The sequence below is a fragment of the Anabas testudineus genome, chromosome 22, assembly GCF_900324465.2.
Source record: "Anabas testudineus chromosome 22, fAnaTes1.2, whole genome shotgun sequence".
Lineage (NCBI taxonomy): Eukaryota > Metazoa > Chordata > Actinopteri > Anabantiformes > Anabantidae > Anabas > Anabas testudineus.
In genome coordinates, this window is record NC_046630.1 from 7,930,109 (window position 1) to 7,957,528 (window position 27,420).

Below are 27,420 nucleotides of genomic sequence, written 5' to 3' on the forward strand. Positions count from 1 at the left end.
ATAGAAATAAACTTCTGTACTTCCACCACTCTTCACGCACACACATACACACACAATAGACTGACATCAATCTGGCAGCAGGAGAAAATAGCATGGTTTCCATTGACATCACTCCACATCCTGTTGCTAGGAGACAAGAGAGTCAACATTAGTTACTATGGTGACTGCACTTCACCTTCAAAGCTCCTGACCTTTTTGGTTGTCTATGGTAGACCTGAATGCGTGTGAATGTAAAACAGATAGGGCAAAGTGTGGCCTAGTGTTGTGTAACATGAGCATTCAAGGTCTTGTTGACTCATTCACTGCAGTGTAGAGATTGTTACAGTACAATCTAGATTAAAATGATGATGCTTTGCAGAAACTAAAATGTCAGTGTAAAAAAATGACAATGTAATGTCTGTTGCTCTGCAGAAGTGGATAAATGTTTAAAAAAAAAAGAAAAGAAAAACAACCTACAATCACTATTTTTGCAACTTAACGTCACACTGTCAGGAACATTTTAAACTATATAGTTGATCATTTACCAAAAGATTAAATGAGTTGATGTTAAATTGTCCATAAAATCTGAAAGAACCAGAAACACGTTCAGATGATATATTTATTTATTCGTTTAAGAGACAGACTTGTGTCCACTGTGTTTACCTGAGGACAGTGACTTTAAAGAGGTCCAGCATCAGCAACTGATTGTATAATAAGCAACACAAAACAGCACAGGACTAAAATATGTTGGTTATAGCTGGTTTCGGAGTTTTAAATAGTGAATGGATATGGTACCATGTTTGGTAAAGTAAAACAGGTTTATGATAAAACTCTTAACACAGTAACTGGAAACAGCTCCTTTACGTTTCAAATACAGGAGCTTTAGTTTCAGTCTTATAAACAAGAAAGACTGTTCTATTAATGTTCTACCAGTGTTGTACGGTTGACCATGAAAGTAGGGAAGTAGCAGTCACCCTAGTTTACGCACTACACAGTGTTACAGAAACTGCCTAAATGTTCCACATGTGTAAATGGATCCTGACTTCCAGAACTAACATGGTGTGAAATGGTAAGGACAGTCTGTGGTTAAAAGTGTGGTTCAAGTGCCACTCCAATCTTTGATTGCCATCCTTTTTGGCACAATTGGAGTAGCTTTTTCAGCTGTCATTTGCTAATTAAGTTTAGCAGACACATCAAAGCTAGTCCTCTAGAGAGGGACACAGGCAGAGGTGGACATTACAGGGCTTTTTTGGATTAGGTTGAGTTCAGGGCCAGTTTTCCACTCCAAGTCTGGTCCTCTGTGACACCCTGCACATCGAGGGGTAATGTTGTCCCAACAGGACATTCTTCCACCCCAGCACCACCCACATCCTGCCTCTACAAGGCATCCCTTCATTCCCAGAAAGGGCAAAAAGCTCATCTGCTTCTACAGTTATCCAGACACAAGATCAGTCAGATCTTTGATCTTGTTTAATCAGTGAATAAAAGCGTTGCTTAAGCAAAGCTACAGGCATCCCTGTCAGTGGTGGGTACAGCGACCATTTCCTGACAGACTACATTCTGATTGGTTGCTGTGCCACATATTGTCTGCTTTTATGCTACCTGAGCAAACAAGCAGAGAGAAAATAACATACATCTTACAAATAACATAACAAAACATACAGTAATAAACATCATAGAAGTTATCTTGAAGGACTAACTGGCAAGTCTTCCTTCCCCAGTTAGTATAAATGGGTACTTATGCCCATGAAATGTCAAACAATGGTGCGCCTGCACTTGTTACCAATTCTTCTAAAATGAAATGTCCTTTTCGTTCTTTGCTGGAGACTATTATTGTAAGCTATTGTAAACGATTCTAATCCAGCCAACTACAGTGCTGATTTGAATATTGGTTAAAGTCAAGTCATCATATGTACATGTGGTCTGTACTATGGCTCTGCTCCATAACTTATGACACAGATATAGATCCAACATAACACACAATAAAGCCGTTTTGAAATATATGTCGACAGTATGAGACATTTTAACAGCACTGTTTCAAGACATGTCCCCACTTAGGTTCTGAACAAACATAAAACAGATAAAATGCAATGACAGCAAGCTAACACATGATTATACAGGACAGAAATATAGGGCAAGTGACACATCACTTGTGATGTGAATTCCTTGAACTCAACACAATTGTACATAACATTCATTGTTCTGTATTTCACGAGAAAGGTAAATCCTCTCCAGTGAAGCAACACATGCCAACAGGTGGTGTCCTTATTACTCCTTTTCTAAGGCATGGAGCACTGGGCCCCTCAAAGGAATTCTTTAGCCCTCTGGAAAAAACAGGTCAATACAACGGAGTCTATGGTTTCCTTGCTGAGCATAATTGTCCAGCCATCCCTGTCTCCCATACTTACTCCATCTTACCATCCAACACCTTATTCTTCTCACTCACATCAGCAGTCACAGACCTCCAGTATCGATGGCAGGCCAGCTCCAACAGTTCCAGCCCTCCAAATAGCTTCTGCTGAGCCATATACACTACAAACATGACCAGGAAATAGAGCCTGAACGGTGCCCACAGCCACAGGCCTGTGAAGCACAGTGCAATGAAGCTGCTCCAGTACAGCAGTGAAGCGGCTTTAATCAGACTCACTCGCAGCTCTGACTTACAAGGTGGCACACGTGCAACACCGTCCCTGTCAAATGCTCGGGGCTGGCTTGAGTAAAAGTCCCGAAGACGGGCCTCCTTCTCAGCCCAGCGCTCTCGACACCAAGACTCAAGTTCAGAGGAAGAGGTGGGAAGTGATGCCACTGGGTAACGACGGACATGGAAGTGGATCTCACGGGGGAAAAGCCCTAAGATGAGGTGGCGTTCTGTTTGAGGGATGTTCTTGGGGTAAGCCACTGTAATGTCATGGACGGCATCCAGGTTGTCTCCTGTGAAAAGTCCATTTTTTAAATTAGTAAAGGTAGAATGATGTGATACAAATACGTAACTTTACGTAATATGGTTAACTTTTAACCTTATTAGTTTCAATTGTACACTATGGAGACAACACTCCAGAAAGACTTTAATATTAGCCCCTTTTTTCATTATACTGTGTTATGTTCTTTTAAAAATCCCACCTCTTAATCATCATACAAGTATCTCTGAGTTTTAAGGGGGTTAAAGCTTTTAAAATCTCCACAGGTTAGCTTTATACCATCATCAATGAACTGACTGTTGTTAAAGCACACAGGGAGAGGTAAATGAAATATCAAGTGAACAGAATGACACCTGGCAGCTCTAACTTGTACACAGTACAAAATAGAGCTGAGAGAGGTACAGTGCACTTGGACATAAACAATATGTGCAGCACGTCAGCCAATGGTGCAGAGAGAGGGGGGTGGGGGATTAGCTTAGTCCGATGACATCACATTGATTCACAACACCTGCTTAGAGAATTAGTGCCAGACTCAGCATCCAGAGTGAGTGGGGGATGAGACAGCGGGGCCAGAGGTGGTATTTTAGAACTCTGGAGGACAGCCTGAATTAGCTCATGGGGAAACATAAGAATCTCAGAGGTGTTGTAATGGCTAGCAGTATGATTAAGCATACAGTAAGTCTAAGAAGAATAACAGGTGTGATCCCTCTTCAAAAAACTGCGTCAGTGAAACAACTTTTTTTTTCCACGCAACCAGAAAATGGTAGTAATCAAATAAAATATTAAGTGCATAGACAGTTACATGTCTGCTGCTTCACAGAATCAGCAGATTAGTAGATGTATAAGATTTCATTTTGTTGTTTTTAATGTAGACATTCAATGTTTTCAGACACTGTGGATGTTGGAATATGCCTTACCCTTTCGTAGTTTGTCCACAATAAATGTAAATCCAGTGGTTCGGGGATGGAGTACATACTCAAATTTCGGCAGGCTGTTTTCAACAGCAAATGCATCACTCTTTGATCTTGTATTTTCTGCAGGAGAAACAGACACATACCAATCAACCTCTGTTACAACCACCAGAGAACTACATTTTAACGCTAGTTAAAAGTTAGTGAACTGTGTTACAATGTGTTCTTGTTAGGAAGCAATCAATCAATAATATTATCAATTAAGTGATTAAATAATGTTTTTGTTGATTAGATGCACCGACAATGCATTTTCACATTAGAAGAGAAAAAAAAAAAAAAAGAAAAAAAGCCTTGCACTTTGGACAGCCACTTACCACTTAAGAGGCCTTGTATTAAATCGTACCACCTTAGCTAGAATGCACGTGTTGCTAGCAGCAGAAAGCTACATTCAAAAGATTAAACGTTTTTTTTAACCAAATATCTTAAATTTGCTGGTTATATTTCTCTAATATTGATATGAGGGTAATTTGACAGGTGCTAGAACATCTGCACTTTATTCTCCTGTTCAGCCATTTTTCTTTATTATTAAAGCATGAACATTTGCTAATTAAAACTTCAACTGATTTTGTGTTTGAGCAAAAATAAAAGCAAATGTATCAAATAAATGTAAATTTAACTACATAGTTAGATTTATGAAATACACACATAGAGGGGAGTATGTAAAATCACAGAGATACGTAAACACAGGAAAAATGACATATGTTTAATAACCAAACATTACTCTGGAACTTGCAGGAACATGTAAACTATATCATGACTCATTACTCATATTACGCAACATGTAGCTCCTCTGGACGAACTTATTGCACAAAAACAAATATCAACAGGCCACTGCTCTCCCAGGGGGGGACCTGTCATTCCTGTACAGTGGAACAACATTTAAAGCCCTAAAGCTTGTGGCCAATTATGATGTAACTACACTCGACCCGTTATGACATCATGATATGCAAAGACAGGTTAAGCTTGCTCTGGTAAAGCTAGTTGGGACTTTGATTGGCTTAATTGTGATCTTTAAACACTGGTGTCACTGTTATTTGGACTGAAAGATCAGAGCATTCTTGCAGAAGTGACTATGTGGGGTGTGTGTCCATGGATTTAGCTATGCCTTATCACTTCGACATTGTGTTTGCACAACAGTGTTAGTGCAAAGGCGTAAGACAGGTGTGAGGCAACGCTGAACTCCACTGGATGGTTGATGGGTAACATGTTCTTAGAATAACAACTAAATTAAAGTCAAACTGTTGCGTGTATGGATGGAGTGATGCATTCTCTATTCCTCACCAGTGAGGTCTGTGCCCTCAGGGAACAGTAGCAGCTGCAGGGGCTCTCTGATATCACAGAAGTAGTCCAGCATGTTCTCCAAGTGCTTCTTGTCTGCATCCCAGCGTCGCTGAATAAAAACGAAGCAGGCCACCTGCATTGCCCAACCTGGAATGCACACACCGATTTTTTTCAAAGCAGGCAGTACCAATATGTAACAGGAAAAGCATCTGACATTGGGTTGTGCTCTGTAGCATGCCGCCTCTGGTACTTTCTGTTGTTTTTAAAACCAGTGTCGTTTTATATATATATATATATATATATATATATATATATATATATATATATATATATATAAATGTTTATCAGTATGTTTAACTATACTCATTTGCCAGTTCATTAGGCACAAATAGCTTCAAATTAATCCTTCAATAAATTCTACCTTCATGAAGAGTTTAATTTTTGTTTAACCTGTTAAGAGAGGTGTTGATTTAACTGTGTGATTACTTTGGATGATGTAGCTTGTGGCACTGATGAATTATAGTGCAGTATTTTGACAGGTATACCTTAATGACAGTAGGACTTATTTAATATCTGTGTGGATTTTTAGCTAGGTTTGGCTCTCTTCATTTTAATGATATTATGTAAAAAAGAAAGTGTTATTTTGAAGAAATTTCTTGCTAATCAAGTATTGTAATTATAGGCAGACGTGTGCGTGCATATGTACACAGGAAAGGGCACAGCACCCACTGTACACCCACCAAAGCCAGGTACAGCTTTGAGCGCAGCCTTGAGGCAGATCTTCTCCAGACGGAGGTAGCTGTACCTAAGCAGACAACACCAAAGAAACATCCAGTCCAGACGCGTTCGGTGGTTCATGATGATCACACTGCGCTCCCCCGGAATGAAGCCATCGCCTGTTATTACCACCTTTACCCCAAATACCAGCTCTAGCAAGGACTATAGAGGGAAGAATAAAAGGGAAAGCACAAGAGGAGGAAAATGGAAAAGGGGGTGAGGGTGAGAGACAGAAACATAGTTAGTATGTATATGGAGAAATAGAGAAGTGACAAACTCAACACAGAGACAAGAATGACAAGAAAATAAATGAATAGTACTGTCAATTCATGTGGTCATTGTAAACAAGATTTGTCTTTAAAAACAATCTGAATGTACAAAATACTGTCTAAACAAAAACTGAATAAGTAGGGAGGCAAAAATAAAGCTGAGATGACGCAGATTATTGTGACTGTGTCAGACATAGTAACTTCATCTGGCACAAAGACCAAGCTTTTGTACACACCACAGGCAGAGTGAGCCATGTAGCGACAATCCGATCTGTGATCCAGCGGTACCAAGCAGGAGACAGCAGCATCAGCGGTAAAATTGGGCCCAGCATGAAGATGCTTCCGAACAAACTACCCAAGAACAGGGTCACCACAAAGTACAGGCCATGTACTGACACAGCCATCTGTGGAGAGATAAGATTACAAGATTACTCTGAATGTGAGTAAAAGCTAAACACAAAACATTGTCTTAAGCAGCTGAATCAAGAAAGAGGATTTAGAAAAGGATGACATTTGTGGAACTTATTCCTGATTAGGATCTCCACTATGGAAAGGTGCTGCAGTGGAGCAACTCTATGACATGAAACATTATCGACACTCATCAATAACAAAGCCTGCAGTTCTGTTGCTCTTCTGACATATTTTCCCACAAACAGTGGAAAATCCAGGGCAGACATTCCTGCCGTGGAATGTAAATAGGGGAACCTTTCTGACTGTGGATAACAAATTGTGGGTGCATGGACACTAAATCAAGTGTGGCTGTGTCTTAGAAATTATTTGCTGTACTCTTTGAGCCACATTTTATGGAGATGGTAATAAACTATCACATCTATAGCTAGTAAAGAAAACAAAACTGTCTGCCTTGCCATTTGCTCAATTATGATACTACAACAGGAGCAGTATATTCAACAAAAAAATATCTTTACATAATAATGAAGATACAACTGAACTAATAATTGTTGTGATTGATTATTGATTAAAAACACAAAATGTTTGATAGCAACCACAGTTTGATAATTATCCTTCCTAGTCATTACAAGTCTGTGCAACAAGTGTGACAAGGTAAATGATAAAAATGTGTTTTGAAATATGAAAAAACAAAAACATACATATTAACTGCAGACACAAATACCCATAATGAACATAGATGAAAACAATTTAAGTAGATGGTATACTTGTTAAGCAGGTTCAAAACTGTAGCTGCAACATTGCAGAAATACCCTTGTGGTCATTAGATCCCTGAGGGAAGGGAAATGAGCCCGTAATCGTCCTGAAATCCAAAACCAAGAAACAGGACCTTCAATTATCTATGACGTTCAAAAGAAGCTTAGCTCAACATTCTAACAGGGATCCCTTGTCATTGCAATTACATCATTTGTGACCACTTCATATTACAGGTTTTTTCACTTATTGTTCTGGGTTACACTGCTTGACACTGTGCTTGGTTGACGTCTGCCCCACTATTCTGTTCATACTGTTGCACTTGCTTTGTTGTGTAGTATGAACGCCAGTGACCTCATGTAATTCCTGGTACACCTCCACCAAACCTGAGCTCTGTTTAGCCAGAATAATTTAAAACACCCATGCTGGCGTAAAGGCCCAAACAGACCACTTAATTTCCACACAGTCAAACCAAATTATCAAAATTAGATGGATGAATAACTCTCAGTAACAAAATCAAACTGCTTTACTTACGTGTTTTGATACGCTGCACCTTAACACGCTGAGACCGCTTAAATAAAATTGATTTGACAAGCAGAAAAACAGTAAGCTGCATCTATGTCTACTTTTGTGTGACTATATAAATAAGAAAATAGGCCCATGGTCAAAAGATATTTTTAAATGTAAAAAACAACCTGCACAAAAAGTGAAACTCATTACTGTTAAGCTCAGCACTAGAACATGTTAATTCCCTGCATGCCCCCTGAGATGAATGTTAAAAGGAGAAATACTGTGAGTATTGATGTAGTTACACCTATTACTTGCTGACAAAAAGAATCTGAGCTAATGCAGGTTCAACCAATGTGTTTTCTTCCCTTACACGAACTGTGGTTCACACCTTTCCACCTCAATTACTGTTATGATTGCACAAGCCTTCAGTGCAGACTTCCTGACCCCAGCACTCCCATCATCTTGCCCTTGTTGACGCCCTTTGAAGCAACATGACGCAGCAAGTCTCAAGGCACTGGCTAAAGTGGCTGAAGGTGCATTAGTGTGTTCACGTTTGTGATGATGCTGGCAATAAGGGTTTAAGGGTTAGTCATTTTAACAATGGAAAAGGTGAGGCATAAAAAGGGTGAGGAAACAAGCTTGCTTAGCACAATTGTGACAATTAAGCTATGTTCAAATGCGCGCGCACGCACGCACACGCGCGCGCGCACACACACACACACACACACACACACACACTTGGGTGGCTAGAGAACATTAAGGTGAGCCTACCCACACAGCCAAAACATATGATACACCTAGAGCCATAGAAGTGATAGGTAAATATAACGCTCAAGTGTTCCTCCTCCCCTTGGCATGTACACCAAGGATAATACTATTTATATAAGGCATCCACGGAATCTTTTTTATTTCCATACTCCGTGACTAGTACCACTTGTGAGTTTGATTTAGTACCATGCATTTTGGTTGGTTTAACATTTATTTAATCCCCATAGTAATGATTCTGAAAGCACTTCCCCAAACAAACCACCACACACATACTCTACATAATCCAAGTCTGAATTCTCTGGCAATCACAGTGCGTTCCTTACTTTTAGCCAAGACCAGACATCCCATCAGACCAATGCAAAGTGAAGAGGTCAAGTATGTCTAGGCTAAACAATGTGCATAAGTGGTAAGTGTGTGTAAGTGACATAGTGAGGGAAAAAGAGAGGATGAATTGATAATTAAATTGCAAACAGTTTATGTCTTTTTGTTTTTTATCTAACGGACACTTGGTTTGAGCAAGTCTCCTCCAGAGTTTTGTCAGAATTTGCTATCATCCAACAACTGTGACTTGTTTTATAAAGTAATTTAATTTCCTGATAATCGAGTCTTCAATATTATATTATATGTAATATAAGAACGCCAGTGACCTAATGTAATTCCTAATACATTAACAATTTGCTGTTTTTTTTGTTGTTGTTTTTTGTTTTTCTTAATAATTTCTGACTGCCCATTAAATACTTTGGGGTTTGGGACAGTTGGTTGTATACCACAAGAAATGTAAATATATGTTTATTATTATTATTTATTATTATTAAGACACAAAACATACACACTTGAACAACCTTTGTGAATAACTAAATAAAATGTGTAGCTCTGAGAGAGATCAATCAAGTTGTATACAGTGGAAAATCTGGATTTCAAGAGTATCATTTGTCTGATTATGTCTTTCTATTGTCCATTTGACACAGGCATCTCTCAGACTGCTTCGTTAAGCTTCAAAATCAACCATATCGCTTATTTCAATAACGCAGAATATTTCCTGTGATTAAATCAACCCGCATTAGGAAACACTGACTACACAGACCACGTCTCGTTCATGCAATCTAATCAACACCATGAAGGAGCAGATGTACCATTTATCGTGCACACATTTTCCATTCTCCCAGGGTGGGGCAAAGAAATAACTAGAATAACCAGAGACACTTGAGTCACCGCTTAACTAGCTCACTACTTCCACAGACAGGCCTCAAACGAGATGTTCTTCGTTATGTCTCTTTCATATGTGACGTTAAATGACGTTAGTCTAATATGCGAATAAGATTAGCGACAGTATAACATATTAATATTGGTGAAATGGAGGGTTGTGCAAAACTGACATGTTATGATAATTTAGTATTTGCCAATTTGTACACTCTTCAGTGATCCACCAAGTTTCATCAATCATGACCAGCAACATATAACTAATAACGTTAAACCGTATTACTACAATACTACAACTTAGAAACTAGCAATTGCCATTTAAGTTAAACATTACTCTAATTGTCCGTAAACTACAACATTCGCTTGAGAAACGTAGCCAGTCGGTCTGTCTAGTGCAATTTAGCATTCATTTAATACCAGAAATTATAAGATGAACGCTAACTTAGCAAGACGAGCTAGTCAACTGTAAACACAAGCCAAATACCGTTATCCGTTAACCGGTTATTAGGCTAACGTTAATCTACTGTCTACTATTACATTTATAAAACACCCACCTTTCGTGTTTAAATCAAAGTTTGTTTGAGATAATCCGGTTACATTAGCTCCAACGAGTCCAAACACTTGGCTGCGGCATAGCAATATAGCAAACCAGCTAGCTAGTAGCTAGCTAGCGTAAGCTAATTAGCAAAGCTTATCAACAACTGCGTTACCGGTTGCTGACGTCTGTTGAAACTGTCTCCGGACTCAATTGTGTTTCGGTAAATATTAGTTTAACTTAATCCATACACGGACCCACGATAACGTCGCTTTCTGTGACTGTGTATACATAATTTACTTTAAGCTAAATGTAGCCGCCTCACCGTTTTGCTAACACAACCTCTCAACTTGTTACCCTTAACCTCTGTCCTTACACCCACATGTCGACAGGAGGTGCTGTTTGTACAAGAGACAGTATCCATGGAGGAGATGACAGGAAACCACACATCTGTCAACTGGGTCAAATGTGTGTCATCATACCTCTGTAGGTTTCACAGGCTGATCGTGACAATGATTCTTCTATTTGTTATGTTTGCAGTTGTATTCAAAATACTAATAGGAGGTTCACAGATGGCAAAAGACATCCTATGCATGCACTGCAATTGCAAATGGCGATGACATGATTATTATTTATTAATTTCTATTTATTAGGAGCTTTTATGCAGGAATACCACAGTGTAAACGTGCTCAAGATAAGTAGAACTAATGGTCCTGCACCAAAGCCTCATTAAACTACATTAATACCATCAGGAACATCAAGGGTATTGGGTATTGTGTGTTATAAATCGAATTATCACGATATTTGATCATTATCACAGTTGCATTATGAGCTGAACATCTGCATTTAGGTGAATTTATTTCATGTTTTAAGGGTTTCAAAATAAATGGAGAAAGAAAAGAATTATGAAGCATAAAATAGCAATACTGAAGTAACTGAAGGCATGAGCTTTCTACCTCTTTCACAAAAAAAAAAGATAATTCCTCACATAAGTGATGTAATTAAATCCACACAGAAGGACAAAAAAGGTCTTTATTACAGTTCAGCATCCTTATTTAAGTAAATACATGTTTGTAAGCAGGTGATATATAAAACCTAATTTATCCCATTAAATAATAAAACAAATAATACAATTTTACCATTTAACCAAGCTGCAACACCACATCAACAGTAAACCTTGGTTGAAATGTTTAAGCAGGCCTAAAAACTGTGTTCAATATCACTGAAATGAACTTCCACTGGAGAGGTGTGTTAGTTTCTGTAATACCTTTTTGCTCACTAATCCTCTTTTCTGAGCTTGAGAGGTTTTACTCTTGTTGTAGTGCTCCCCCTCTAGATCCACATTTTAACGATATGTCAGAACCCATTCCCGTCTCAAGCATAGTATTGATGAGTTGAGTTCCCCAGCATAGCCTTTTAAAGTAGTGTAAATCCTAGCATGTGTCATTTGTTTCTTTTACTAACAGTTATGAGCTGTTCTACTGTTACATATTACCTCAGCATTCAGTGATGTGTGTGTGTGCAGATTAGACAGCGTGTCTGAGTGTATCAGGGCATGCACATGCACTCTCCTGTGTGTTCGTATGCGTTTATGTGTGTGTGGTGAGTGAGGTAGAAGAGGACTGACAGACAGGATAAAAGAGAGAGTGCACTTAGTCAAACTCAAGACTTTTCCATGACCTGCTCCCTATGGCATGCACTCTATCTGAGAGACTGAGTGAACTGTATAGCTTTATCAGTATAAACTTCTCAAGGGTCAACGCATCACTTCAGAGGGGAATGGAAAAACCTTGCTTTGAATTAAGCTCTCGTTTTTTTTTTTCCAGTTTGGTGCTAGCTCACCTTCAAAAGAGAAGCATATCCATATGATTAATGATGCTTGTCCAAGATAATTTAGCAGAAACAACATGATCAGGTACTCCTTATCATAGTCTCTTTGAGAATTCTGAATATCTAAGAATTACAGTCAGTTTACTCCATGAAAAACATGCACACTTAAGTTATGTTTGCTAATAGAAAACGGCATGGAAAGTAAGCCAAGTTAAATCTAACTTTACAGTGAGAGTGGAGATCAAATTAACAGATAAATGTGGATACCATAAATTGTAATTCATGTTAGACATACCACTACTCTTATGTAATACCATGTAGGAGAGCAGAATGACTTTTTCGGGCATTGTCCAGCAACTTTTGGTTTATTTTTAATGGAGTCTATTCATAGCACTTTAACAAGGCTTTATTGAAAAAAAAAAAAAAAACCTCATCTAGTTTATTTTTTTTAAACATTCTTGTCTCTAATGACAGCCTGTGCTGTCTTGGTAGTTTAGAGAGACGACACAGATGATTTAAGTTGAGTCTGCTTCCCTTTCACTTCACTTCCTCTTTGCAGTGACATCATATCTCAACCTCACACATAAAACATGCACTACTGCAGTTTTGCATCTTAATTTCTGTGTGTTTACCTCAGTGTTTCTTCCATTTTCAACCCATTTCTCTAGGCAGTGAAGATTAGATTGGCAGGTCCACGAGCTAAGTCTGTTTCTTGTACAGTAAATTTACAGCCTGTGTAGGAACAGGCTTAGCATATTAACACACAAAGATACAGCATAAAGTTAATGCTAGATTTGTATTGATCAAAGCTTCTAAGGCTTAAGGATGAGATGGAGATGCACCATACCCCCCACAACTCCAGCCGTTAAATAGAGAATGAGTCCCACGGTGCTCAGACTCTTCAACACATGCTATAGTTGTGAGTTCAGCAGTTTCATTATGTCTCAAAAGGCCAGTCTCATGTGATTCAGGTACCCAGAACGGTTTGGCAGTGTAATGACTGTGCTTGACTGTGCTTAACTGTGGGGTTGTAGAGGCTTTGTTTTTGAATAACAATCACTACTCTGTCCTCCGTTGTCAATCTTCAAATGACACGCAGGGAAAGGACAGGAAACCATCAAATGATTTGCCTCGCTGACTTCTGCAGGTCTTATGCAATATTTTTTCCATCCATGTTGTTTTTACTGTCGTTTGGAAAGTTGATTTTATGACGGCACAATGACACCAAGCAGGTTCATTTTCACTGTGTACTTGCATTTTATCTTATCTCAGCAAGCCTTACCTAAGTTGGCCACCAAGAGAGACAAGCAGCTTTTAACCTGTGATTTACCCATTGTTTGTTCTTTGTACTCTATCTCCTCAATATCCTTCTTTTTCAAGACTACTTCACCTTTTAATCCTCCCTCCTTGTTATGTTCATCTCATCGTATCTTATTCTAGCTCTTCGCTTGTTGACAGAGCCAGATATGTGTCTATGCTTGGTGGGCCGTCTCCAGACAGGTTATAAATAACTAGGAGAGTTTTTGCTTCATGTCCTGAGAGCTCTGCTTTCTTCTCACACTTGAGGAACCATGGGAAAAGAATCTTTCCCTTACGCACACGGCGCTCATAATAACAGACAGAGTTATACATAAAACCTCCTAAACACATGTGTTCGTTTGCAAGCTTTGCACAAACACACACACACACACACACACACACACAGTTGTGCATGCACACACAGAATAAACCTTGGTGTTTATATAAGTTACAGTATTAAAATAGCAAGATTATAAAAAAAGGTGACTGTTTATGATGAAATGTTAAACTCAAAGTTACATAACATGTACAGTGGGAATGCAGAGTACACTTCTAATGTCATGTAAGTATGGGAAACTTGCTGAAACAACTGAATAGGCTAAAAGTATGGGAGAGTGAAAAATAGAAAGGACAAGAGAACAACTAGATAGGAGAAAAAGCTTAATGAGGGAAAAGAGTGGAAAAAAAGTTCATTGGGTATGCATAATTTTTTTCTGCATGTCATAAAGACTAAAGGGAGGGGTTATGTTATGGGTACATGAAGGGGTTGTTGTGAGTTTAAGTGTAGAGAAGAGACAGTAAAACAGCGTTAATGTGGACTACAGTTGGGAGTCAGGGAGAATTCAGGGGTTGGCAGGTCAGACTCTGCTGACACACTGGGATCAATGATGAGATTGTTTCCATTGGAAAGAATTCCAAGAATGAGCTAGAAGAGCTATCAGTGACTTCACTCAGAGGTCTCTGACAACAGTTTTAATACATAGCCAGGCACACATGCTCTCACACATTCGAAGATACTGTGTCTCATGCCAACAATGGTGTGCGAGACACACTCCGTCCCCCTATGTCACTGAGTACTCAGTTGACTCTCAAAGTAATCATCTCACCATTTGCAGAATGAATGCCGTCACCTCTGACCACGGCTAGAGTAGCTTCTGAATAGATTTACTGTGTAACAAATTATTTTAAAACAAGAGAGAAAATGGTTAAATAGCTCAGTAAAGTCAACAAAAAAAAGGTATATTTATAGAGCAAGAAAAGATTACAGCCAATTGGTTACTACAATAAATACAAAAAATATATTATAAAATGATTAAAAAACATAAATCATGACTGAATAAGAAACAGACAAACTTCAAATGATGAAAAATAAGAAAATTAGTTATTACTAAGAGTTAGATGAGAATATTGATAATACTTTCACATCTGTGTTAGTTCATGTGAAACTGAATGTTTGCATCCACATTAATCTAGTTAGCGAAGTAGAAAAAAACAAGTATTGAAACAACTTTTCTTGTCAGAAAAATACACTGCACATCCAAACAAAAGTCTACTTTACACTCTAATATTTTGTTGGACCACCTTTAGCTATGATTACAGCACATGTGCACCATGGCATAATTTTGATAAGCTTCTGCAATGTCACAACAACAACATTTATTCAAAGTCCAGAGTTGCATTAATTTTTCACCAAGATCTTGTATTGATGGGAGAGTCGGACCGGTGGGCCTTCTCCTTTCCAGGACATCCCAAAGATTCTCAATGGGGTTAAGGTCTGGAGTCTGTAGTGGCCGATCCATGTGTTAAAATGAGGATGAACTTACATTTACATTTAGTCATTTGGCAGATGCTTTTATCCAAAGCGACTTACAAGTGAGGAACAAGGCAAGCAAACAAAATCTAGGTCAAGGAGAAAAACATCAAAGCAAAAAACATCTTCTTACCCTGATGCACCAATCACTCTGGAACAGGGTAAATCTGGACTCATCAGACCACATGACCTTCCTCCATTGGACAGTTCTTAAACCAGTTTTAGTAGTTTTATCAATCTCTGTAGATGTTTTGGTTGATTCATGCCAATAATTTGACCCTTCTGAAACAGGTTAACACCTTTTCCACGACCACAGGATGTGTCTTCAGACATGGTAGTTTAGTAAATGAGAGGCTACTCACTGCATCAGTTGGAGATAAACGTGTTGCCAGCTGTATAATATTCATCCATGCAGTAAATATCCATTGGGAGGCTCTTACCTATTTGTTTAGTTATATCCAGGTGGTGACTGTTTTTTTGGACGGGCAGTGTTTATATTCCTGTAGGGCCCAATGATACTTTGAAAAGACTATTATTGAGAGGGCCTTTAAAGTGAAATCTTCCTGTGTGTTGAAACTGAAAAATCCTGCAGTTAAACATTGAACTGCTCATGATGTAAATACAGTATTAAACAGTAAAACAAGTTTTATGGGTATTATAATTCCCAATCTCACTTTTAATGCTTCATTCCTATTTAAACGAGCAAACCATATTTTAATTACAGGTTACTGCCACATTGTCTTTAGCTTCAAAGATAAGCAACTTTTTATTATTACCGGTATTAACAGAAGGGGTCCTGCTGGTCAGACTATCAAATGGCTTTGGAAAGATGCTTCAGGGCACTTTTACCACCCAAAATGCAGGATTCTCCTTTATTGAAACTGAAGTATATTGCTTTCTCAAGCAATAGTCTATATAAAAGATGATGTAGAGTTCAGAGGTTCATGGCTGATGTCACATGATTGCGTAGCTAGATGCAAGTTCAGTAAGTCTCTCTACAGACTTTAAGTATCCCTTCCTAACTAATCATTTCTTATTTCCATGATGTCATGACATTTTCCACTGAGATCAAGGAACAGTCATTTAAAAAGGGATAGAGGACATTCATTTTCAAGTCTATTCAGAACTAGCCATCAGCTCCCTGAGTCAGACACACACTCTGCTGTTGACCACCATTATCAGCTGGGGGGTATTAATAACACTTTATGTTCCATTTTTTCCAGGAAGAAGGAAGCATGATAGAATGTCAGTTCATTGTTATCCTTCCAGGAACTGACCATAAGGCACTGAGGGGGCCACCCTTGCAAAACTATCGGGGCCTTAGCCCCCAAAGGCCCTACCGCAGCAATTCTTATGAACTATTCCCAGTACTAGGCAATCAAACTTGGCCTAGTGGGTCATACACTGTGGCAAATCACCTGGGATGTTTCCATTGTAACAATGATCAGAAAGCTTTCCGTTTATTCCTGTAAAATACCCAAGTTCCCATTAAAGCTTTTCCACTCAACCACATTTTATTAGACTGGTATCATTATGGTCAGTGTTTATGGGTAGTGCGTGAGGAGTTGTTTCTACAGGCTTTTATACTCTGTATTGTCCTTAATCCTCATTTGATTGGTAGGTCAAACCAATGTTCTCGTGACATCATTTAATATTTTAAACATGCAGTGTTTTAGGATATTCTACTTTAAAGGGGAAATGTTTAAGCTATTCAGTGCTCAGGTACAAGACCTTGTTGTAAATAAGAGTTAGATTGTGCTTCTGTGCAAGTTGAAGACAGGAAGTAGCATGTGGCCTGTTCTCGCTTCTATATATACATACACGTATTTGATACGTGCATCTGTATTCGTAGAGAGAGATTCTGTATGCAAGAGATGCTGAACAGGAAGTAATACTGTTTTTCTCTAACCACTGCAGGTGAAATGAGTGGGGAGAAGAGTGGGGGTGGGGTCATATAAAGGAAAATGAAAGTGTACACAGAAGTCTCTTGAAAACAATAGTTTAAAGGCACTGGAGGAGTACCCCCCACAAAAAACTACTTCAGTTTGCAGTAAGTATTCATAGTCAATTATTGTCACAGCAGAGTCACACAGCTGGTTAACAAATTCAAATGTTTATTTACAGCCTCTGTAATTGTCACAGAGAAAAGTGGTCTAAATACAAAAAAAAAAGAGAAAGATGGCGGCTAATCTCCCTGAGCTTTACAAAAACAATGTGGGACCTGTAAACAGGAGAAAGAGTGATGTTCTGTACACAGCCCTAATGCCACTCAAATGAAAAATTACAGAAAGAACAGAGATGTACAGTATATCAGTCATGCTTGTACAACAGTATTTGAGAATGGGAACATCAAGTGGATTCTGTACCACAAGCTGACAAGATGTGTCCCACAAACTGCAAGTGAAGATTTAAAGATATTCATAAAAAAACAAAACACCAACTTTTGAATCTGCAATATAGGCAAGTGAAATGTTAGACATTACTATCAATAAAGGAAAAATATATGTCCTATAAATGGCTTTGGGCAAACATCAGGACTCCTTTTATTATGAGGAAAGTGTTCAATACTGCTTCATAACTAATGCATCATCTTTCGCAAGCTGTCCTACAGTGAGAATTTCTCAAGAACTTAACTTCAGGGTGTCAAGCATATGGCTGTTTTCAAAAATAACAGGAAGACTCAGATAGCGTCAGCTTTCAGTTCAGGTGTGTACAGCTCAGTGATTCTCAGTCTTTATCCCTTCTAAGAACCAAAATACAAACAAGATCAGACCACTACAAGGCCTCAGGGGTTGGCTCATTTAGAACAACTATTTACATATCCTTCATCAGGTCTGTACATTGATTTATCAAAAAAAATTACAATTATTCCATCCTTACTCAGCTTTCCCCCTTTTAAGCAACCTGCTTGTGTCACATCTGCTTGTGATGTGATAATATTTTTTGTCATTTAGGTTCTATTGATCACAGGATCACAAAGGTTCTCAGCATTACAGACTTCACTGCATAACAAGCCTTTATACAATTAATTTATCTCACAAGTACTTGTGGCATGCTTGTTTTTTTCTGTCCCTTTACTTTCTGCTCACTTCTCCATAATGATTTCAAGATGCTTATTATTATTTTTTTTTTATATATTGTAAATGCCTGACATGAAGGTCACAAAAATATTAGACAAATCTTGTATGAGGGGAAAAGTCCCTGTAACATTTTACACAAAACACCCACTTTGACAATATTCACTTCCCAGAAACAAATCTATGGACAGTAGTTGAAACCACAACATTAACGAGAACAGACGGTGTACTGTAGACAATACTCCCCACAGGTACCACAATAATTCTGTATTGAGTATGAAGTCTCTGGGGTCATAACGCCAGCCATTTTGGTGTAGAGTACAGAGCAGTCATAGCCCCTTGCAGAGTAAAGGTTGTCCACTGAGCAGTGAACTGCTGCTGTCCAAAGAGACATCCATTCTGGGCCGAGACGCACTGTGATAGTCATGGTAGGAAGAAGGTGCAAGTTAAAGGTGTTTGAGTCCATCTGGGTGGGTTTGCAGTCCAGAAGGATATATTATTGTATGACAAAATGTGTGCACGCGAGTGTGTGCATATTGCTTCCCTTGTGGGAGTGATGATGGCATCACAAGACACCAAATGTATGTCAGCCAGTTAAGTTGAGTACTGAGGCGATGTGTAAACCAGCATGTGAAACGGAGAGTTGATCAGAAAGAAACAGAACAAGAATAGGGGTGTTGCAATACAGCCACTAGTGCTGAGAATTCTGCGTTGGCTGTCCATTTTGAGTGCTGCCATTACTTTGCTCCTCATCCTCTTCCTCCTCCTCCTCTTCACTGACAAGGAACTCCTCTGGAGGCCAGCGAAGCTCCCCGCTCTCGACTTCTCCCTCTGTCGGCTCAACCACGATGGATGGCAGCCGATCTTTCAGCTTACAGCAACGGTCAAAGTCTGAGGGGTCGGGGAATATCTAAAGAGAAAAGACAAGGTGACTGATGGTCATTAATATGTCATTAGTATAAAGTTAAATAAATTGTCTCCAAAATGCAGAGCAGGCTGCTGCAAGCTGGAAAGTCAGCCGTCCAACTTATTCTTGAGCTTTGTAGAAATATTGCAGACACCACTATGAGGCTAAACAACTGTGAAAGAAGTGATGTGAAGACTAAACGTCTGTGATGAGACGTGGTAGCTTAAAATCCCAACGGCATACCTCCTGCCCATCTCACATTCCTTTAAGAGCCAACATAGCTTAGCAAACACATTTTTTATTTATTAGGAACAGCTAGATAAATCTAATGCAGTCAAATACTAGGAGGTGTACAATATGTCCTACAGTTCAGTTTCTGAGGCTAAGCTACGGAACAGCTCTCCATATATTGGAGTAAAGTTCAGCAGCAGCATAAACCACAATCTCCAAAACAACAGGATGAATCATCACCTCCACAGCAGTTGGGGGGGAGGAGACTGCATTAGTTTCAGCTAGGTGTACCTAACAAACTGCCCACATCCAACTAAAATGCAGAAGAGTTACAGTGACTGCGTAAGTGAGGCATGTCAAGCAAGACGTACAGTGAATGCTTAATCAAAATGCTTTGGAAGGCATTGTGCCAAGCAGCTTGTAGCTGCTTATGAACTCATCCAGTGCCTACTGTTCAGATTATACAAGAGCATAATCGTAGCATTTCAAATAAACAGCGAGTTAAAAACAGTAGGCGAAAGGTTTACTGGTACATGATTTATGTATTAAAAAAAGAACATCCATTGCTATAGAGTAACGGTCAGCACTTAAGTGTTGAATGCTAGTTCTGTGGAGACAGTAAGAAAATTATTTGAGGAAGAACATGGAATCTGCCGATATATCTGCTAATCCAGACTGATATGGCTGCTTATAAATGTAGCGTGCCACTTGCAAATGTTTGGATCTAAACTGAAGGGCATGGGAGACATTCTGACAAGAGAGATTACATGCATTCCCTGTCCTGGCACGATTGGACATAAACCTCTAACTTTCTCTATTCTCAGGAACTGGAGAAATGGCCCTGAGGGATAAGGCTGCCACTCCTGGTCCAAGAACAGCATTTTTTGCTGTTGTTTGGATAAAGTGCATGAATATTTTTAGACCTGCATATTTCACTCCAAGACATTGGAGTGAGGGTGGGTGGATGTGGGGGGGGGGGGGGGGGGGGGGGGTAATGTCGCTATCTGGGCAAACAGCCGAGTGGAAAGAAAGCATTAGATGAGGCAGGAACGAGACTGAAACAAGAGGAGAAAGAGGAGATCCAGCTGTGTTCAAGTCCTCACAAATTCCATAGGAGACAGATTAAAAGGCAGGAAAAATACAAAGCTATAAATATGCTTAGTGAATGTGAGAATTTGTCAAGTTATGAAAACATGTGTACGTCCATCACTGGTTTTTACTTTTTCCAAAAACAGCTGCATATAGAACCGTGTCAAGAGGTCTGATTACATATGTGCAGTTATGTGTGTGTGTGAGTATGTCTGTGTTCATGTCCGAGTGTATCTGCATTTCCTAGCCTTCATTGCCAATCTGCACTGTGCGTCAGCACCAAGGACAGTTAAGCAGTCAGTGACCTTGCCTTTGGACCACTAGCTAACACATGTCATAACTTGTTTCACTTCCAGTAGCAGGAAGTGACGATACATCAACCAGGCGTAATGCTCGTTATTTTAGGATCTAAGGGTGTGCAGTAGGGTTGGGGGTGGGGTGGGTTGTGCATTATACGACTATTTACACATCCTTCTCCACTATTAGGTCACATTCATTCAGATCCTTTAATAGGGGCAGCTGGAATTTAATGGTCACAACTTTTGTCCAAGGCCCCCTGACAACCATAATGAAGGAAGTGACTGGTGTTAACATCACTGCTTAATACAGAGCCTCTCTAAAGGAGTGGCAGGGACCCTGGGCGAATAGCCAAGGTGAAGAAATACAGAGTGGGAAAGGAAAGAGTGGAGAAGTGGCAAATTGGCACCCTCCTTTTCTCCCGTTTCCCCCATGTCATGTGCTCGTCTCAGACAGACTCACAGCTGGGGTGCGAACTCACAAAGAGGAAGCCAGTCCTTTTCCTAGGTCAGTCTGTATCCGCTCAGAGTAAAGGTCTTCATAGAGCATGGCATGAGCGGGTTCAAAGGCATAGAATATAAATCTTCCATACTAATAATTAAATTCCATTAATTAATGATCCATCTTCCAACAGGAAATTACAAATAGCAGACCTGCTTAAGAATAATTTTCTATCACCACTAATAACCCTGACCCTTGACTTAAACTACTTCATGGTAGAAGATGATTAAATTGAGTTAAAGTTAAATTTTTTCAAGTTAGTCTAGTTACAAATATGTACTAAAATTTGCCACCAACTGTGTGTTTAAGTAGTTTTGTTTCCCAAGCGGCCGTGTTGCATTGACAGGAAAAAAGAAAAGCTGAAGGCATTAAGACCTTGTGATGATCGTTGGTCATCTGAATCTGCAGGGTTTCTTGCAACAGGCCACAGTAAATTACAATTTCCCCTGTATGTTTAAAATAACCAACCCACAATCATGTATTTCTTCTTACATATATTACAGAGTGAAAAATAAGGGGAAATTCGAAATGCATTTTCTGAACACCAAGTAACCATTAGGCCATTACACTAAAATGATTAATAATTATAATTAAATAAATAAATTCATAATTGTTATAATTGCAATCATAGTCAAACTACTTAAAAAGGATTACACCTTTAACTAAAGTGATGTACCAACCAAACACAGTTGCCATTCCTAAATCACAAATTGCTGTGTCACTGTCATGCATGTATGGGTGTGTCCTACCTGGAAGGAGAGTCTGTCCTTGCTGGGGCTCAGCCTCATGTCCTCCATGGGGGTGCTGTTGATCATCACCTCAGTCATATCTCGGCTGGGCACAAACACTGGGCTGCAGGGTTAAAAGAAGAAAGCGGCATGATTAATATATAATGATCACCATTTAGATGAGAGAAATCAAAAATTGTAGAATAATCTAGGAACAATATACAAAACATTTTAGCATACACACACAAAAGTGAATATGCTGATTTACAAGTGGATTATTAAAAGCATATCCAACATTTGTTTATTACTAAACCACCCAGTCAAAGTAATGGTTGTTTTACCTCCCTGCACATGTTCAACCCCTTTATTTTTACTCTGCACATCTTGACCACAACACATCGAGCACAAACACTCAATACACACACACTGTGCTAACGCACTGCAAAGCTGCACAGCTCATGATGACGCTTGCATAAGGTGGCCGTTTCTAAATACAGGATGATGTGCTCTTGCACGAGCAGCCAGGGATCAGTCATTGTGAGAGTGTGCTGGGGGCGTGCTGTGGTATTTGACAGGGGTGGAACTCGATGCACTTTGTTCTAAAGCTTGGCCAAACTTTCCATTTTAGATTAAAGTAAAGTTTGAGGTTTGTTTGTCCATGTTCACTGCATTCACTATCCAGCTATGTTGTAGAGAAGTTAAGAAAAAAAAATGACTTAAAGCAGGTCTCTGGACTGACATACTGTAGATGCTGTGTTGGGACAAGATGTTGAACAGCCTTCTCACGCTACCCATTTAAAGTCTGGTGCTTTGTGGTCAGTGGCTAGAGGCTTGTGGTTTGTGTGGTCACTTTGTAGCACAAAGAAAATAAAACGCAATAATCTCACTCACACATTTTCACTTTATCGGAATCAGTAGCCTTATTTCAGGGGTGAAATGTGGGGCGAGGGCTTTAATTCTCTGCATCTTGATTACTTTTGTTTCAAAGTTCATTGGATATCTGAAAAAACTAAAACATTGTCTTAGCGCCAAGTTGGACTTGACAGAAGTTCATTTGAAAATTGTTTTTACACCTTCAATACACCTATTCATCCACCATGACAACATAAACACAAATTCTTAATGCTGAGTGCAGCTCCTGTCTTACTGTTGACATTTATTACAAAACTATGTTCACTGATAACACTTTTTAATGAAGACATCTGTTCATTTATGTTTAGTGGAGCATAAATCTTGTAGTAAACTAAACATTGGTTTATTATGGATACTTATTCATAACATCACATGTCAAGTTGAAGTTCTGGCAAACTTATAAGAACCTTCATGAATTAGTCATTTATTTAGTCTTAAAGTGGAACTACATGTTTTGAAATAAAACGAAAAACCACACACCTAATTCATAACCAATAAGATACAGTCTTGCTCAATGCAGTGGTTTATAGGACTTTGCTGTACTGCCTCAAGCTACTTGATCTTGCTGCAGATTATGGTGGCTAATGGTAGCCAATGTTCACAGACAGATACTGTTGCGTTTCTGACAGTTCGTCAACATCAGGACTGTTACTATTATTAGTACTATTATTACATGGTTACAGTATGTTTTAGCATAATGTGAAATTAATGTCACTTGTGTGGACTAGGGTACAGATCATTCCCTTCCATACTGTAATGATTAAACCCCAAGGATCTTCAGGCCTCTACCTGCAGCCTTTCATTGCCAGAGAAGTGTCTGATGTTTGGACATCTTTCTTTTTAAATCTTTTTAATGTGGAGCAAGAGCTTTACTGTGATTCATGCTTAGGTGGAGAATAATTAAATGAACATGAATCACTCACTACCAGGGGATCATTAACCCTTGAAGTCACGACAACTTATCAGTTTTTCCACCCCTACATTAACGCACACTCATTGTGATGTCAAAACACCGACATCACCGTATGATGTAAAAAAAAGAAAAGAAGAGGAAAAGACAACTGAAAAGCTTCTGACTGAATTACTGTAACTTCTACTACAGGCAGAAGACACGGCATAGTTGGCCAAAACAATGACCGGATATCCAAAAATAAAACAAAGGAGGCTTAAAGGATATGCAAGGTCTAACATGGAAAAAAATAATGTCAGCTGCTCTTTAACTTATTTCATCCTTGAGTGGAGTGCAGGAGGGTGAGGCAGGCATGCAAAAACAGCAGGGGAGGGGACAAGGGGATGAACAGTGACAGTGAAGACCTGAGCAGAGGAAGAGAGGGAGGGAAGGGAAAGAAAGATAAACACTCAGTCCTTGCCAGTCATATTTCTGTTCTAGGATCTTATAAACATCCTGCTGGGCTAAGAATAACAGAACATCGACCTAATAAAATATAAAGGGGCACAATGAGGAGGAAGTGGGGGTGCACGAGTAACAAGTCAGCTTGGGAGGAGACAAAAACACAGACAACAGTCACATCTTTTACTGATTCAAGTGTCAAGTGGGGCTGCAATTTGAGACTCCTTGAGGACATGTTAAGTGTTGTATAAGTAATTAATCTGTCAATATGACAGTACAACCTGCCCAGACCACAGCTAGTTGACTGAAGTCAATGGCAAAAGGTGCACATTTGGAGTCATGTCTGATTGTGAGAGGTCTGAACTGCACAACACAAAACAGGAGAGACGGCTCAGTTTTGTAAGGTAAGTGAGGAGACAGCCATCATAGGGAATATGGTCTTCACTGATTAATGTATGAGGTGGGTGTGGCAGATGGCAATAAACCTCATTACCTCTTGACCCAGTCAACCTAATGACTTCTTTATGCCACAGAGGGACAGCAAGTACAACGTGTCCAAAATATGTCAGAATGATGACCTGATAATTGAACAATTATTTGGTAAGGTAATTGACAGAACACTGAACAGTCAATCATGAATATTTGACAGCAACTTGAAAGTGTGTGAAAGAAATGTGAAAGTCATTCTGGGCTCGGACAATTTTCACAATATAACTTGCTTAAAAGATGTTAACTAAATTAATTAGTGATGCATCTGAGGGCTATTTGGAAGTTGTGCTACCATGACAACAGAACAGAGGTTTTCGTTTTCTCAGACATGGAAAAATAGACAAATCCACTGACCCAGTGACCAGGCACCAGGCACACAGGGGAGGGGTAGACATGCCATCTTTTGCAGCCTCGCATTTGCTTTGTAAAACAAATGCATCTCATTATATGTTGTGACCATATTCCTGGTACCTCTACCATTATGCTGCAGGCTCTGTCTTATGCTTTGTAGGCAGCAGTCACAGATTAATGGAGACACTTGGGCACAGTCTGTAAATACCTTCATTTATGATTGTCAAAACCATTTGTTTAAAAAGATACCCAAAGGGAATCTTAAGACCTTGCCTAAGATTTAAAAAGGGTTTCACCTGAACGTCTCCAAACGTCAAAAGGCCATTCCAGCTCCTTGCTCTACTTGTCATGTAGTGGTGCTAAAAGGAGCACCAAGTGGTGTCGCACGGTCTCATCGTTTCCCTGTGTCACTTCAGAGTTCTAACTAATACTGTCATAAATCTCAGCCTGTGTGGCAACAGAGCAAAAGCTGCTGCCGTTTCTTACAAGCAGTGAGCTTTCCATCAGCCGAGTCACACAGCTCTGCAGGTATGTAGGTGGAGGGAGGAGTGAGTAAGACTCCCAAGAGTGAGCTGGAATTAATACTGTATACAGATACAGTACCTGTTGGTTGTGTCATGGATCCGTTAGCACTCTTGTGCCATATGGTAAGTAATATGTGTCGGAGTAAATACCTTATTGCTGATATTTACTGTATATGGTAGGTGAGAAAAATGTCTTCCTGTTCACAGAAATTCTCAGTAAAGACACAGAGTTAATGTAACAGCGAAGACGAAACTCTGCATTTGGACTCCTCAGAACAACCATAGGTAACAAGAGGCCTACTGTAAACAAGCACCAGCAAGAAAGCGAAGTGTGGTTACAGTAAAGAGGTCGATGCTGAACTTCCTGGTAGAGACACCCAGAAGTCTGCTGAGGTTTCAACAGCGCTTGAAAAAGCGTGTTTCAAAGCAACTCATATCCTCCTCTGTACAGACAGGAAAACTACAGACAGATAAGACTAAAGACAGGTTCAAATAAACAAAGCTGCGCTTCCTATTCCTGTGACTGCAACAGCAAGGACTTAGAGGACAGAGTGATACACAGAGCACAGAGTGCATCCATCCTTTTCCAGCTGCACCTGCAGCACTAAATGCCATAGGATGCAAGTATTTCACTTTATTGAAATGTTTTTGGAGTAAGTAAAATATGTTTGTGCCTTCATGTTCTAAAAAGGGGATTAAAGTGCATTTATTTCATATTATATCAGAAATGGGCTGAAAATTAAGTTGTTTGAGATTGTTCCGAATTGGCAAATGCAGAAACGCCTGTCAAGCTTGGGTTTAAAAAAAAAAAAAAAAAAAAAACTAAGGGGAAAGTCAGGTAAGACCTACAATTCTCTTTTTTTTCCAATCCGTGCGCTGTGACATTTCCAAATTCAGGGGCAACACCCCACAGAAAATCTCAAAGGAAACATGAGGGGGTGCAGAAACATAGGTAGCTGATTCTGAGGGAAATCACCAAGCAAAATTAACCCGCAGCGAGGCTCCGTGCTTCATTGTTCTTACCTGTCCGGTGCAAAGCGCACAGTATTTCAGATTTGATTTTGGAATTTCAAATCAAGGAAATCAAGACAAACGCATCAGACACATGTGAACAGGTGAAAGTGGAAAAGAAGCCAGTACTCACCAGAATATCCGCGGGGAGAATACAGACATGAATTCACACCTGCTGCCACTTGTACTGATTATGGAATCTAAATTCAGCCACTAACTTCTCTACTTTGTCTTTGTTTCCCCTCCAACCGAGCACAGGACGCGCAGGCAAACCGAAAGTAACTGTGCGCAAAGCCTGACGCGCAGAGACCAAAACGCAGCGTTTGAAATTAGTGCGTCTGATCGCCACAACACTTGAGCTGAGTATTTATGTAAGAGGCGTGCACTCGTGCAGCCAGAGACACACCTACTCTCTACACTGACCAGAAATCCTCAATGGCAGCTCATCATCAGCAGGAGCCAATCAGAGCGCAGGAGGCTGCAGCCCCCTCCACCCCTCCACCCAAAGCCGCGATGACGACAGCAGCAAGTGATTGGGAATGGACAAGAAGATACTGCATGATGCGATTGATTTGTAGTCTCCAAGGCAACTAAATGACAGTCTTACCTCCTCTTGAATGGCAAAACACTGATTCGCTTGTTAG

At 39.5% G+C, this 27,420-nt stretch overlaps 2 protein-coding genes across 4 annotated transcripts; both read right to left on the minus strand.

Annotated features, from left to right (window-relative positions):
- Window positions 1-584: 584 nt before the first annotated feature.
- Window positions 585-10,732, minus strand: lclat1 (lysocardiolipin acyltransferase 1). 3 transcript variants are annotated; one of them, XM_026340051.1, is made up of 6 exons: window positions 10,545-10,732; window positions 6,432-6,599; window positions 5,890-6,088; window positions 5,150-5,296; window positions 3,815-3,931; window positions 585-2,910 (listed from the first exon to the last, which is right to left on the minus strand). In XM_026340051.1, exons 2-6 carry the CDS (start codon window positions 6,597-6,599, stop codon window positions 2,384-2,386), a joined length of 1,158 nt encoding a protein of 385 aa, XP_026195836.1. In that variant the 5' UTR covers window positions 10,545-10,732; the 3' UTR covers window positions 585-2,383. The 3 variants fall into 3 exon arrangements, with proteins under 3 accessions (XP_026195836.1, XP_026195834.1, XP_026195837.1); XM_026340049.1 differs by having other exon boundaries at window positions 10,389-10,732; XM_026340052.1 differs by having other exon boundaries at window positions 10,695-10,718.
- A 6,670-nt stretch (window positions 10,733-17,402) lies between these two features.
- Window positions 17,403-27,125, minus strand: lbh (LBH regulator of WNT signaling pathway). Its single transcript, XM_026340211.1, has 3 exons — window positions 26,910-27,125; window positions 22,160-22,262; window positions 17,403-19,295 (listed from the first exon to the last, which is right to left on the minus strand). Exons 1-3 carry the CDS (start codon window positions 26,936-26,938, stop codon window positions 19,077-19,079), a joined length of 351 nt encoding a protein of 116 aa, XP_026195996.1. The 5' UTR covers window positions 26,939-27,125; the 3' UTR covers window positions 17,403-19,076.
- Window positions 27,126-27,420: the final 295 nt, after the last annotated feature.